Raw genomic sequence first — 15,514 nt, 5'->3', positions numbered from 1 at the left:
CAACCTCCAACTCCTGGGCTTAAGCGATTCTCTTGCCTCAGCCTCCCAAGTAGCTGAGACTACAGGCGCCCGCCACAATGCCTGGCTATTTTTTGGTTGCAGCCCTCATTGTTGTTTGGTGGGCCCGGGCTGGATTCGAACCCGCCAGCTCAGGTGTATGTGGCTGTCGCCTTAGCCGCTTGAGCCACAGGCACCGAGCCTAATCTATCTTTTCTTGCAGCTGAATACTTTTATTTTCCTTTAAATCCATGACAACATTTGAAGTTGGAAACTGTGTCTATAAATCTTTGTCTGACAGACTTTGCATGTAGCACAAGTGCAGGCCTGTTAAAGGAATGAAAACCGTGAAGTCCCCTCGTTCCTGCTGCCAGCCCAGGGTGACGGATGAGCGAGCACCAAGGTACACAGCCCAGGGCAGACTGGTGAAGCCCTGAAGCAACTTAACACCTAAGAGTTGAACTATAAACTCACAGAAGTAGATGTGAGCAGAAGGAGAGAGAGCGCCTACACCAGCTGCGGGGCCAGTTTTACTTTCCGGTCCAGGTATATGGGGTGAGATGAGCAGGTAACTTAGGGGAAAGGTAGGGATAACTACAGGAAAGCGTCCCAAAGTAGTGTCTACATAACTAGAACTAGAAAAAATCTCATTAAGAAGAGAACATGGCTAGACGAATGACTTTAATACAACTTGGAAAATGAAACCAAGGCTGGACGCAAGGAACCGCCACCAGGCAGCCTTGAGGGTACTGAGCATGCGAGCAAGTGTAAGGAGCCTGATTTCTCTGGTTATTTATGAAAGGAGCCACAGTTTATCAAATGCTCAGAAAGGCTTCCCAGGCTGGAACACCATATTCTCAGAAGGAAGTGATCTGGGTGACAGGCTCCTGCATTTCAATAGGAAGCCATACTCACCTGAAGCGGGGGTGCTTGTTTATTGCTTCATCGGGGAAGAAGAGGGACTTGGAAGCTCCTCCTTCAACTGGGTTGGGTTTGTACTCAGGCGTTGTGAACCCAGGACAGCCTAATCTACAACAAATTGAAGAACTAAGTAGATGGGATTTGTTTTCAAGAATAAATCGTGTGTAGTTTTGCCACAATTGCACCTGGTAAGAACACCTCACTTCTAGTCTTCCCTTTTCAGGGGGAAAACAAATGTCCTGTAAGGACTGTGCCCTTCTGCGCCACGCCCTGCACTCACGGACATCACCTTGCTCAGTGGGATCTGTTGTGATCCCAGCCCATTCCTGACTTTACCAGAGTCCCACTCACCATCCAGAGCATTTACTTTGGTCCTCCCCATCTCATCTAACAGGAAGGCCTGCCAGCACAGAAGTCACTTCCCCAGGTCGCATCAGTTGTCAGGGGTTGTACACGTCCCTCCCCGCAGCTTCTGAGGCATCCTTGTCCTCATTTACCAGCGCTATTTTCTTTTCACTGCACCACACTGCCCCCCACCTCCTGCCAGGCTTTGTTGAACTCTGGAAGGGGCCTTTGTTTTTTGCCTCCACCAGAGATCTCCCTAAGTCTGAAACCCAACCCTATTATCTCATTTGACCTAAAGAGCTCCGATTCCAACCCAGAAAATGAAGCTCCATCTTTATTCTACGTGTAAGGCTCAAATTCCACTTCACCTGCAGTGACGCCGCTGGTTTTTCCAAGTTAGGGATTTAAAAATCAAGGTTAAGTGTGCTGTGAGAGAGGACGAAGATTAACAAAGTTAGTGAAAAGAAACCAAGGGAGGCTCTTGTCAGGGTTTTAGATCAGTGGTAGGAGACTTTCGGCTTGGGGGCCAAGACTAGCGCATGCCTTATTTTTAACCTCTACCTTTCATAAAATAAAGCGCCAGTTGGCTGCCCACATCCACCTTGAAACAAGTTGCTGATCCTATCTGGAAAACAGTTCCGAGCAATAAGTGCTCTTGAGAATTCATGCAATTACGTGCATTTACAATGAACCTGCAAACCTTAGGAAAAGCCCATTAGTTGAGTAACAAACTTGAATCTGAAGGATCCCTGCTAATTAAAATCAGGTGAGAGGAAGAGCGACCTCGAACACGTTGGTGTGGAAGGGAGAAGGAAGAGGAAGAACCGGCTCTCCAGACAGCCACAGCCCGGCTTTCTTCCAGACCAGTGCGCTCCAACAGAACCTTCTGCAATAACAGACATTAACACGTGCACTGTCCACACCAGCGTGGCAGTGGCCAACCTCATGGGGCTACTGAGCACCTGAAATGAGGCTAGTGTGACTGAGGAACTAAATTTTCATTTTATGTAACTAAAAATTGAACAGTCTCCTGGCCAGTGTTTTGAACTACAGTTCCATACTATAGAGCTCTGCCTCTTTACAGAGAAAAACCCCTTGTTTACACTTATGACTGGAGTACGCCCTTATCATTTACTGTACATGCAAGCAGAGGCCTCTAACCACAAAACAATAATTGTTCTTATTTTGTTTACAAGTCTAAAAATATCCTCCCATCCTAACACATGCAGCTAGGCTTTACAATTATAGGTTTTTAGAATAAAACTTATTCCAGTTTGATAATGACATAAGTAACTCAAAAAAGAAAAACAAACAACTATTCCATATAAAGCCATTCTCCATTAAGAAAAGAGACACATTAGGTTGAACCAAAAACTTTGTGACCCAGAAAGAACTACCACTGTCTATCAATACTACACATCCCTAAATTTAAAAATATAAAACAGTTCTGGTGTTACAAACTCTTTTTTTAATTTGCTAAAGGAAATACAACTTTCTTAATGTTAAGGAGAAAAAAATGTAAGATATTAAATTTTCCAGTTGACTAGAAGTTGTCACATACCATCTTGTAACCTACTTCTCGGCCTCTCTTGGTATTCTAAGGTTTTCAGGACAATCACTAGAGCAGCAGCCTCGAAGTCTCCTCCCCCCTGGCTGGTCTGCTGGTTTTGCCTTTTGATCCCTCCACCCGCCCACATGCAGGCCGCCCTTGCCTCCTGAGTGGGTCACTCACCTATCTCCTAGAAAGCTGGGTACCTATCACATGGCCATGCTCACACTATAGTTCAGGTGAGGGCAGTGAAGCACAAATGGGATGCTATCCAACCAATCTAGCCTTCCCAAGGCCTCTGACTGCTTGTAGGATGACACCAATATTCCTTCCCCTTAGATTGGCCAGCTTGTGTTCTAGTACCATGAAGGCTCCTGCTCGCCTGGCTCATCCTAGGACTTCTGTGTACACTGTTCCCCCTTTCCCAGACATTCCTCTCCTCACTGTTCCTGCTCCAGCCTCCTAAAACCCTGGACATCACTCCCATCACCTGTCTGCCATGCCCCAGAGTGCTCCAGGCAGCCACCACCCACTGACAAGCTGGCATGCAATTTAGCTTTCAGCTCTACCATGATAGAGCCTATTAAATGTGGTGTATATAGTATATGTAAAGTATGAGGATTGTGGGGTGAAATGCTCAGGTTACAATCTGCTTTCTTTCTAAGTTACAGCTTTAACACGTATGTCTGCTGGGGCCATGTTAATAATATAGGCACTAACCTTGGAAATGAAGTTATTGTGCAAAGGGCCTGATTTTCTTCTAATATAGAAGTGGCCTCCTTCCGGCGTTTTCTCATGTTGGCCTCAACTGTGTTGAATTCAGACATTGTTCCTCCATAGGGCTGCCCAGGCGTCCCTTCAATCATGTAACTCCCATACTCTGGTCTCCAGAGAGTAGGATGGCTATCGGCAAGAAACAATTCAGTTCCATTGTTTGAAGTTTTTAAGGTTGTTAAAAAAAGTTTAGAAACCATTAGGTATAAACAAAGCTAAGAATTCAGTCACAATTCCCAGTAGTATTATTTTCCATAGCTTTTCTTCTATATAAGGGTTAATAAGTATTGGGTCCAAAATATTTGTAAGTAACTGAAAATGCACACAGGGGGCTCACTGTCCAGCACAAGCCAGACAGACCACGCTGCAGGGAAGGAGAGGCGGCCTATGGATGCCCAGACCGAAATGCAGCTTCCCTAAAAGTAGTGAGTGGAAAATGAAGCAGAGAAGACATACCCTCCTCCTTCCCTTCCTCTGGTTAAATAAATATTTAAAAAACATCCTACTGGCCAAACAAAACCCATCTGCAAGTTTTATTATGCAATATGGTTTTTGATTCCAGTCAAACTTTGGCAATGTGTATTTTTTTCCTCCAGAAAAATGCTTAATAGTAAACAAGTGTTGAATATAGTTTGCTGTACAAAGTACCTTAATATATTAATGTATCTGATTTAGCACCTTAGGGAATTCTCATCTCTACAGGAAGGAAGCTGAGGCATAGAAAGGATAAGAAACTTCCTGAGGTTATTCGGCTGTTAAGTAGAAGAAGGTTTAAAACCCAGGCAACCTGGAATAAAAGCCTGCAGTCTCCTGCCTCCCACAAATCTGAGAAAAGACTATGTCCTAGTAGCTCTCACACTCTCAAACAAGCCTTTGGCACAGCAGCTTACTGTGGGTTTGTCCTTTCCCCCTTCTCTTGTAGAGTCTCAAGAACTTCCCCTCCAGACAGGAGCAATTGGACTTTCTTATTTTCATGATCAAAAGATACCAACATGTACTCCACCTATTGAAAATGAAAGTGAGAAAAGGTAAATAAATGAGGTATACAGGAGGAAAAAACAACAACAACAATGAAAGTGAGAAAGGTTAACATTCTTTCAGATTTGAACTCAGTGTAAATCTTTAGGAGAAAAAGGCAGGAAGACGTGAAGGCTGGAAAGGATCCCCAGTAATTCAAGGCAGCCGTGTGTTCACGCTACAGCATGTGAGAAGGGTCCGTCTGCGTAACACAGAAACCTGTAGAGGATAGTGAGTCAATAGCGGCACTGTTTGAGGACAAGAACTCCTATTCTTCTATCTTTTCATTCCCCTGGTCTATTTACTATTCTATAGAAAGGTCAAGATAACCATTTTTACCAAATGTACTTTCAGATGGGTTTCAAGCTAAATTTCTGTAAACTGCAATCATAGAGGAAAAAGTTCCCTTTTAAAATTTACTATGTACTCAATTGCCTTATTATAAGTTTAAGAAAGTGGTTACTGGACATTTCTGTCACGGCAGATTATTAACTTGCTGGCAGATTTTTCCCCCCTCACAGTATTTATTTACGCATACCAATACACATACAAGTCTAGAAGTTCTAAAGGATGTCAACGGTCTTACTCTGCAAGATGAGATCATACAGTTTTTAAAATTCATATTTTCTAATTTTGTATAATACTACCTTCATAATAGTTTTTTTTTCTTTTTTTGAGACAGAGTCTCACTTTGTCACCCTCTGTAGAGTGCCTTAGCATCATAGCTCACAGTAACCTCAAATTCTTGGGCTCAAGCCATCCTCTTGCCTCAGCCTCCCAAGTAGCTTGGACTACAGGAGCCCACCACAATCCACCCACTTCGGCCTCCCAGAGTGCTAGGATTACAAGGGTGAGCCACCGTTCCTGGCCCCAAATACCTAAAACAAAGTTTTTGTTCTCCCCAACCAGTTTCTTTATGTATTTATTAGTATTTATATTTTTTGGTAGTAAGAACATTTAACATGAGATCTACTCGCTTAACAAATTTTAAAGCACATTAAATTCTAGAGATTTTCTGTAAAATGTAGTACCTATAGTTAATAATACCATGTTGTACACTTTCGCAGTGTATGAAAAGGATGTGAATTTTCTGAGATCTGTAATTTTTATTATATATTTTTCAGCTCTGGGGTTCCCCTTAAAACAAAGCTTTTAACTTAAAAATCTTATTATTCCTTTTCTTTAGTATCTTTTTTTTTTGTAGAGACAGAGTCTCACTTCATGGCCCTCGGTAGAGTGCCGTGGCCTCACACAGCTCACAGCAACCTCCAACTCCTGGGCTTAAGCGATTCTCTTGCCTCAGCCTCCCGAGTAGCTGGGACTACAGGCACCCGCCACAACGCCCGGCTATTTTTTGGTTGCAGTTTGGCCGGGGCCGGGTTTGAACCCGCCACCCTCGGTATATGGGGCCGGCGCCTTACCTACTGAGCCACAGGCGCTGCCCAGTATCTTTTTTCTTACTCTATTTTTTTAATTTCAGATTAATAGAAGGGTACACACGATTATGTTACATTGTTTACATTTGTAAAGTCCGAGTTGTAGTGATTTCCTTCACCCAGGAAGTGTGATGGCAGATTTTGTAATCATTCTCAGTACAAGTTCCACTTTTGAAGAGTTAAACTATAATCATAAATAAATATATCAATCTGAAGAAGATACTTCAGGGGTTTCAACAGTTTGATTTTGGTTTGTTACAAATAATTTAAAACTTCTCCACTCTGAAGTCATATAAAATTAACAATGTAAGGTACACCATGCATTTATAAGAATACCTGACGTTGGAATTTTGGATAAAAATAAAGAGTTAAATGCCAAAGTAAGACTCTTCCAGGCAGAGTACAACTAGAACCTGCTTCTCTTTCCCCTGGAATTGCATGCTTCAAATCACGACAGTTGGCGTGAATAGTTAAGATGATGAGTCTTAATGTGCGATTGAAATAAAACCACCATTTCCTAGCCGGGCGTTGTGGTGGGTGCCTGTAATCCCAGCTACTTGGGAGGCTGAGGCAAGAGAATCGCTTAAGCCCAGGAATTGGAGGTTGCTGTGAGCTGTGTGAGGCCACGGCACTCTACCGAGGGCCATAAAGTGAGACTCTGTCTCTACAAAAAAAAAAATAAATAAATAAAACCACCATTTCCTACCGGCAAGTGAAAGGCATAGAACTGGATTATTCAGGCAAACACTTGAAAACACCCTTTACACAAGTCACCAAGACAGTTACTCTAGAGCAGAGGTGGCAAACTGATGTCCCACAAGGCAAACCAGTCTGGTGTACCTCCTGGCTTCCATCAGTAGTTTAAAAAGCGGAGGGACATGTAACAGTATATCCAGCATCTGATATGTCACCTGGAAATCCAGATTCTCACACTTAAAAACATCCAGAAGCCCAGCAGCACCGGGCCTGTCTCTGCTGGCGGGGGCTGCTCTCTTTGGGGGTACATTCTATTTCCTGATTTGTGTGTAGCTGACCTATCTGGTCCTGGAAGGCACGTGGGCCAGCCATCGCATCACACAGAAATGGTAATCTGTAAGAGGATGTTTTGTTCTTTGGCTAAGAGGAAAAAATGTTAGTAACCACAGGAAATCGCTCAGCAGTTTAAACAAAAAAGAAAATTGTCAATTAACTCTTAATAGTTGTCTTAGTTGTCTTATCTGATGAGTTTAGGTTCCCTTCAGAATTTTTCAGTTCAAGAAATGGGCAAGACCCCTTGATTTAGGTACAGGAAGCTGAAATGTGACATTTGTCCCTGCACGATCACTAATTGTCAAGGGCTGCCAACTGTAGGCTGCAGACCCCCGATGGCTGGAAAGCACGGAGGGACCCACCAATACTGCTGAACAGCCACAACTATGCAACAGGAAACTAAGTTTCAGGGTCGATACATGAAAAGATCTAAGTTGTATATGAGAAACAAGTTTACGTTTAAGTGAGCATAATGAGAAAGGGTGTATTTTCATACATGGATCCTGACCTTAAAACCCAGCATACGAAAGTAGACATGATTGCCAATTTGACAGGGGGGCAAAGAGGCTCAGAGAAGCTGAGTAAACTACCCAAGGCCACTAGTGTCTCCCAGGGATCTGAAGCCAGTGCTACCTGACCTCAAGGCCCAGCACACCTTGCTACCAGGAATACAGAGGATGCCAATCTTGGTAAGAGATGTCAAGCTTTTTATGAAAGTGTTATAAGCTACACAACAAGGTAGGAAAAGGTTATAATACTGCCCAGAAATATCTCAAGTTGATTATGCCTCAATTTTATGAAGTGGGCCTAAAATACTATAGCATAGAAATTGAAATGTAACCTATAGTTACATTTATAACTATTGGTTATATTTGTTTTGCACCATAGATTAAACAGATGAATTGACCCATTTCTTAGACCCGGGGCAGAGCCCACTTGCTCTGTGTAGCATTTCTAACTCTCCCAGCCAGAAGGAATCTGTATCCTTCACTCGTGAACTTCAACACATCTGCCTGGCATCATATGCTACCAGTTACCTTCTTAACTAGTACCATGCTCCCTAAAGAAAGACAAGGACATACTCCTAGTTCAGTGGGTCTGTATCATTTATCTATTACCAAAAGAGCAATGATGTTTGCACCAGTTATGCAAGCTAAAATTCAACAACTTTGGTTAGTTTCAACTTAATTTTGAAAAAAATCGAAATCCTCTGTTTCCAAATTTACTTTTAGCCTACAAGTTTCAAGCAAGAGTAAGGCAAAAGAACAAAAAGCTCAAATTCATTATGAATTTTACGTATCGGCCAAATGGACGACATTTAAAATGTTAACAAACCGAACTCTTAAACAATCGCTCCATGATTATCATTAAGCAAATTAAACAAAAACATAGAATATTTACCAAATGAAAGGGTAAAAGGGGGGAAGTGAGACTTACTTTTCAACTGGAAGTCATAAGAATTTACTGAATGTTTTTCAAATTCAAATTCAAGGCCTTCTGAAGTCCTGATCCTCTATAATCACCCTGATCTTTCTCTATCACCCTCAAAGTAGTTCTTTGACCACTTAGCTTTGTTACCCTGTTACCTCAATACATTTAAATTTATTTCTAATTCTAGTTCACACTGATGATTAAATCTATAAAAGCCACACCACAGCTGAGATGGAGTTTGGTTCAGTAACCTAGATGATACAAGATTATGAAAAGGGAGACATTAAGACAGTGCTTTCCCACTCTAAAACATCTAAAGCCACAAGGATTTATTTTATGATTTCTGGATTTGTCCTCATCATAAACTTCCTTTTTGCATCCAAAGGATGAGAGGAACGAATTTAAAGAGAAAATAAAACAGAGGCCCTTCTGTACTACAACACTGATCCCAAGGATTAAATTGTACTTACTTCCTAACCTTGACCAGCATCTAGGCTATAAACCTAGAATCCCAGCAACATCTCTTTTGTACATGGTACAGACCCAATCTGAAAGTATATAGCCAAAGAGCATTATAAACGGGTTACACAGCAACCAATTCAAATTCGCATACCATCTTGGAAATAGGAAAAAACCCCACTGGGCTCTATTCTCCACAATACACAGGTCAAAACTCACCAGATGTGACTTTGGGACAGTATTAATTGGCACCCATTAGTTATCCTTTTAAATGAGGGAGAACAGGCCGAAGAAAAATACCCAACCATTTTGCAAGACACTCATTTTAAATATACACTACTGCTCCTACAAAAGAAAATTACAATCCCTTAGATTTTCATCATAAAAGGCTAGATTTGGTTTGGCGCCTGTGGCTCAAGGAGTAGGGCGCAGGCCCCATGTACTGAAGGTGCTGGGTTCAAGCCCAGCCCCGGCCCAAACTGGAAAAAAAAAAAAAAAAAAAAAAAAAATAAATAAATAAAAGGCTAGATTTTATCCTACTAGAATAAAAGTCACTAATAGTCCTGAGCCGCCGAATCAAGGACAAAAACATATATAAAAGACTAGAATGAAAGTCACTAATATCTCAGAGCTGCTAAGTCAAGGGCAAACTCAATTATGTACTTTGCCTTATGCGTTATATAGTGTTGCTAGGCACAGCCTGGACATAATCCTCAAGTCGTTTAATGCAGGTTTAAACAGGGCGAGGTACTTTATGTTCATCTGAAATCAGGCCAATAAAAACAAAAGTATCTCAACTGAAGGTGATGTGAGTACTCAGTACAATGCTAAATGCAGAATAGACAGCAAAATACCTGTGGCACTAAGGTTTAAGTAACAGTTAACATTAGCTCACATATTTAGGATTTGTGTTAAGTCTTTAGATGGCATTTACCACTAGCGTAAAACAAATTTTCATTTGTTTTGAACATTTTGATAACTTACCTTAGCAGTAAGAGTCTCAGGGAGCTCAGAATTTGAGAAATAGTTGACATTTTGTGAAATACCAATTTAATTTCTACTACCTTGTGGTAAAAAGTGCTAGAGACAATCTAGTTCTGTAAGGATCAGAGCAGTTATAGGCAGTTCTCCATTTAGGGGGAGGAGTTGTATTTTGAGAAAGTTCCTTTGTCAGTTTCCACGTAAATCAGAACGAAAGCATTTCAGCTCCCAGAAGTATGTAAGCCATCACATACCTGACCTCTGGAGAGAAGGAACCTGTCACCAAGTCCTGGAGGGGCAATGGCCTGTAAGGTCTTTAACATTCCTCCGAGAAGGTAGCCCGAGGACGCTCCCCTTCTCATGAGCTAGGGGGCATCTGTATGCAGGTTGTCAGAACAAAGGGGGCAAGGCTGTGAAGGGCTCCACGTGACTCAGGCGGGAGAGTGACCATGCAGCCCCCACTGGAGTTTGGGGTTCATGGCCAGCTCCTCTGTTCCACTGTCGGCTCTCTTACACTGGCCCAAGCAGTAATTCAATCTTGTTTGTTAGAACCACCTGCTGCTTCTCAGAGACCCAGTTTCCTCCTGACACTAACTCCTAAACAAGCCTACAAACTATTTTGACAGTTACTGCTCTAGCCAAGTTGATGACTTCTCAGTGCCAAAACACTGAAAGACCTGGCTCCCGTTCTCACCCGTGTGCTGTCACTGTAGTGGCAGCCGATAACATCCTAAAGCTCAATTATCTGGGTAAGTGCTCAAAATGACCATACAGAGATGTGCATGTGTACTACAGCAGGGTCCAAGATCCAGCCCGGGAGCTCTGGAGACTTCCCAGAGGAAACACCACGTAATGTAAGTGGATTCCCGGAAGGGGGACCGGCTGGGCAGATGTGAGGGTCTAAGAATCCTTAAATATGTGCACAACCTCCACTCCTCCCCCGGGACGCTGGACCGCTGACTGCAGCACGATCACCTGTCTGGCCTGGCAGAGATGCAGATCAACTGGGCTGCCCTCCATAGGCCAAGCCACAATAGCTAGGCATAGAAGGCTATAAGCTGTTTAAAAGTTAGGGATTGTGCCTTCTGCCCAGAACACCGTTTGCTCACACAGCAAAACATGAGCAAACAATACTTTGTGAGCACCTCAACCATGGAATTGGATGGCTTCTGCGTCCCTATCGAGCAGGGCACCTAAAGCTGAGCATCTATAGAGGTGCTCGCCATAGTGAGGAGCCGTCATCTCAATCAGCCACACAGAGAAGGCCTGAGCGACAAGACCAAAAGAGCTGCTGCACTTAAAATAGCAGAAAATTCAAAAGGCATTTCTAATTCAGATGTAACGAGATTTGGCATGGCTCCAGAATTTGGTTTAAGGTAGCCTCTTACATTAGACATCACAAATAACAAAATCACTGTTTTACGAGGTAAGCTTTGAGTCCTTTTGGGGGACCAGCAAGTACAAAGTATCAACTAATACTTTTGTATTAGTGTGCACTTTTTTGTATATGATCTATTATATATGGTGATATTTTAAACTGGTGACTGTTGATATGTTAAAATTAAACCACCCTATGTCTTGAAAAGATAATATTTTAGAATGAACTGCCAAAACATTATCAACTTCTTAAAACATTTCATGTATTTTGAGGAAATAGGCCCCCACTCCTTTAACTCTGAAATGCCAATTCATACCACAGCATTACATGATACATTCTAGGGGAAGTTTACACTTTTAGAAACCAAAATAAATGTGGCCTTGCCCTGACCTGTTCTGCTGGCATCCTAGATTACGACTCTGGCTTACAGAGCAGGTTGCCTTTCATTCATAATGTATTAATTTCAACCTTAACACTGTATTAAAAATATAAATTTCCCATAGAATTCAGCAGAGCACTTTCCTTGACATTATCTTGCCTCACACAGAGAAAACATTCTTCACATGCCTAGTTTAGTGATATGAGGCCCAAATGAAAAACTTTAAGACTTTAAAAGAAAATGAGAGTTGCAGGAAAAATTGTGCATGTCATGAAGAGGGAAAATTAAAGGAAAGAAGGAAATCGTGTCCACTGTGCCTACATACCCAATAGGCACATGTGACTATTAAACCCAAGAGAAATCTGAACACGATTATTCATTTCTGTTGTCACAAAGGAAATCCTTGAATAAAGATCTGCTTTTTTTATGCCCTCAATGTCCAGACAATGTCTCAGATGGCATGAGACATTGTTTTCTGGGCCTCTGAATGATTTGGCTGATTTTAGAAAATCATACCACCACACTTCAGGCACATGTTGGTTTTAATTTTCTGACAATAGTAGAGACCGTTAAGGAACTCCTACATTTGGTCTGAACCAAATTCAGCAAAACTGAACCGGTTTGCTTATACAAATTAACATCAGAAAACACAGCCCAAGTTACTCACCTGCTGTGGCTACCAACAGAGCACCGGCCCCTCTGTAATTCAGAAACCTAACCCAGAACATATTTCCTCTTCAAGGAACAATATTGTCAATATCAGTAGTAGCTTGTGGGTTCTAAAGACAAGTGAATTCTTTGGCTCTTTCCTGAGACTATGCTCCCCCCGCCCCCCAGTCCCAACCACCACGTGGCTGGCAAGAGGGCATCCTGGTCCCAGACAGGGGCTGCTTTGGATCAATTGCTCTGCAGTGGCCAGAGCTGGAGAGGAGCTGGGGTGCTGTAGGGAGGGAGGCCTATGGGGGAATCTGCAGCAGCTCCCCAAGTGTAAAGGAGTTCAGGGCTATACCATGGGAGCATGACCGTTCCTAGAGAGAACATGCACCCTCTCTGGGCGGCACCCAGCTTAGCACTCGATGCATGTCCAGGGTGAGCAAGCAAGCAAGCATATTCCCTTCTAAGGTATAAATCAGGTCATCTTAAATTCAAGGACTACTGATGAGAAATATGAGAAATTCAGGAATTTAACTCAGAGCAACTGGTACTACACTAACCAATCCAACAAGCGATCTAATGCCAAACAGAAAAATTCTAACTTCAAAGTGACTTCTGTGCTCAGAAGGGACCACCTATGCCCTCGTTGACAAGACGACAATGCTTCAAGCCCCAAGTTTAATGCCATTCCACCATCGTAAGCATTTGCACACAGATGCTCTTTCATTAGGCTCCAATTCAGGGGTTATACCTGATCTCATCAACAAAGTAATTCTAACCTCCAAGATTTGGAAGACTCAGACTCTTGTGAATACAAACTCCTTCTCTGCCATATTTGAGATTCAGGTAAAGGACGTAAATCTCAGAGATCAGTGGAAACCCCTGACTTGGGCTCTGACTCTGGTCTGCTACCTGCTACCCTGGGAGGAGGTTGGCACAGGCTGCATAACTATCAGATGAGGTCAGCCCGATTTCCCTATAAAGGGCTGGTCCTGCATCTATCTGCATTTTCACAAGGCTCGCTGGCCAGCAGATTAGCTGGGAAGGCCATGGTCACATTACTAAACTTATTAGCATTTGTCCTGCGGACTGAGAAATTTACCCAACATATTCAATGGTGTCATTCTGAAAGAGTGCTGCCATTTCACTAGAAAAGAATTACTGGCTATCTGGTACCAAAAAACTGCTTACACCTGCATCTGTGGCTCTAAGATATATTTACACGTTAAAAAAAAAAGAGCCCACTTCCTGCATGACCGCCATCCCTTCCTCTGTTCCTCCATCTTTCCTCTCCAGCTTCAATCTCACCTCCAGGTGGAACCCATTAAATTTGTCACAGAACTTGTTTCCTTCTGCCCATTTGGATGGCAGTACGTGGGGGAGCAAAGTTCTGGCTTTCCAGTCAATCACTTTTAGTCTCCTTGGTGCTTCACTTTCTCTCTTTTGTAAAATGGGGGTAATAAGCCGGCCTCGCAGGGTCACTAGGGAAGGATTACATGAAACAATGTCAAGTGCCTAAAACAGTATTAAGTTCACAGTGCCACTCAAGTGTTAGTGGCTACGATTTTCTAGCTCAAGGGCAGTGATACATTGAGGCAGAAAAATAAGTCTTTTAAGTGTTCCCCAAAAGCTGGTTAACCTGTTAGTGGGCCATGGTGGCTTGTTATAAACATTACAAAACATGTCAATAGACTAGAACAGAAATATCAGACTATGTCGCTCATGCGAAGGGAAGTACTATTTGCTGAAAATATTGTTGACACAGCTCTGATTTTAAGGTACAGAAGTGAAAGCTAATAATATGGAAGGCTGTCGGACTCTGCAACCAGGCAGACAAGGATCCTTCATTCACCAAGAAGGCCAAATCACTCTCTTCCTTGAAACTCTTAAATGGCTCACACTTGGCAAAAAAAATGCAGCACCTCTCCCCAAGAGCATTAGGGTTAATTTTCTCAGCCTCTTCCATTTCACTCCCCCCCCCCACACACCATGCTTGCAGTCACACTGGACTTTTTCTGTTTCTCCAACCACCACTTCAGAGCCTTTCAAACACTTCTGTTCCTCCTGCCTGAAAGATTTTCCCTCAGCCCTCCAAGGAGCTGGCTCTAGCGAATCTTGACTCAAGTGACACCTCTTCAGAGGGACCTTTGCTGACCCCCTAAAACTGGGACCCCCTGCCACTTCCCACCCCCACAAGGCACCACCCACACCGGTACTTCCCGGAGATGTGCAAGGTGATTACGCTGCCCAAAGCAGTTTTAATTTTCCCCAATTATAGCCGCCAGAATATGTTTTAGTCCCAAGGCCTCAGTTTCATCATTTGTAAAATAAGAGAAAAACAAATGTCTCTTCCAGATCTAAATTACTGTTTCTGTAATTAATGTCTCCCAGAAATCCCTTTAGCGTATGAAGATCTGTTTTTCTTCTACCCTTACCAAATACTTTGCCCTGCCAGGAAGGCGATTTTATTCAAGTGAATTGTCTTGTTGCCCCAAGCTTACTCCTTGGTGTGCACTCTTATAAAGCTTTAGGTATGATCCAGTGGAAATCTTTCTAAAATTGATCCCATCTCCTCTTCTGCTCTCAGAAGGAAGACACCGCACATATTTTCACTTGTTATCAGGGCTTCAGACTTTATTAGCAATTTCATTTCTTTAACTACATTTACAACAGAACAAGGTCCCTCTCATTTCTGCCTCAACTGATTTCTTGCAGTTCATCCTGAGTTGAGAAACCGAGTGAGCAAGCTCAGGACTGTGTCTGAGTCCGTGATCTCTGATATGGGCCGAGATATGCTTCTAGTAGTAAAGTGCATGAACTCTGTGCTTAGACGACTTTTGTTTACCTCCTAGTTCTCCGTCTATTTCAGTAGTGGAGCCAACAAATCCTAACTCCTGGACACAACACAACAATGGCAGGCCAGAGAATTACTCTGGTTAGCCCTGGCTGAGCTGCTGAAAAGTGTGTTAGAAAGTCACACAGCTTCTTGGTGCCTGGTTTGGGTCAATAAGTGAACATTCAGAGAGGGAAATGAAGGAGCACACCCAAATAACCTCAGAGGCTTACTAGAAAATGTAATTTATAAAGATTTTAGAAGATACTTTCTAGCACAGTCCCGAACTCTCACAAGCACTTTAGAGACGTGCCAGTCAGCTTTTACAGGT

General features: G+C 42.7%; 1 protein-coding gene across 2 annotated transcripts in view; it reads right to left on the bottom strand.

Moving 5' to 3' along the window:
* The window catches only part of GCLC (glutamate-cysteine ligase catalytic subunit), a 42,873-nt gene that overhangs the window by 16,415 nt on the left and 10,944 nt on the right, over window positions 1-15,514 (bottom strand). For both annotated transcript variants that reach the window (XM_053602174.1, XM_053602176.1), the window contains exons 2-4: window positions 4,477-4,589; window positions 3,533-3,715; window positions 913-1,026 (exon numbers count right to left, since the gene is read on the bottom strand). In XM_053602174.1, the coding sequence (XP_053458149.1) occupies window positions 913-1,026; window positions 3,533-3,715; window positions 4,477-4,589 (410 nt within the window). The remainder of the gene's footprint in view (window positions 1-912; window positions 1,027-3,532; window positions 3,716-4,476; window positions 4,590-15,514) is intronic.

This window comes from Nycticebus coucang, chromosome 9 (genome assembly GCF_027406575.1).
Source record: "Nycticebus coucang isolate mNycCou1 chromosome 9, mNycCou1.pri, whole genome shotgun sequence".
Taxonomy (NCBI): domain Eukaryota; kingdom Metazoa; phylum Chordata; class Mammalia; order Primates; family Lorisidae; genus Nycticebus; species Nycticebus coucang.
Note: the sequence above shows the minus strand (reverse complement) of the source record. Positions and strands in the feature narration are given on the sequence as shown.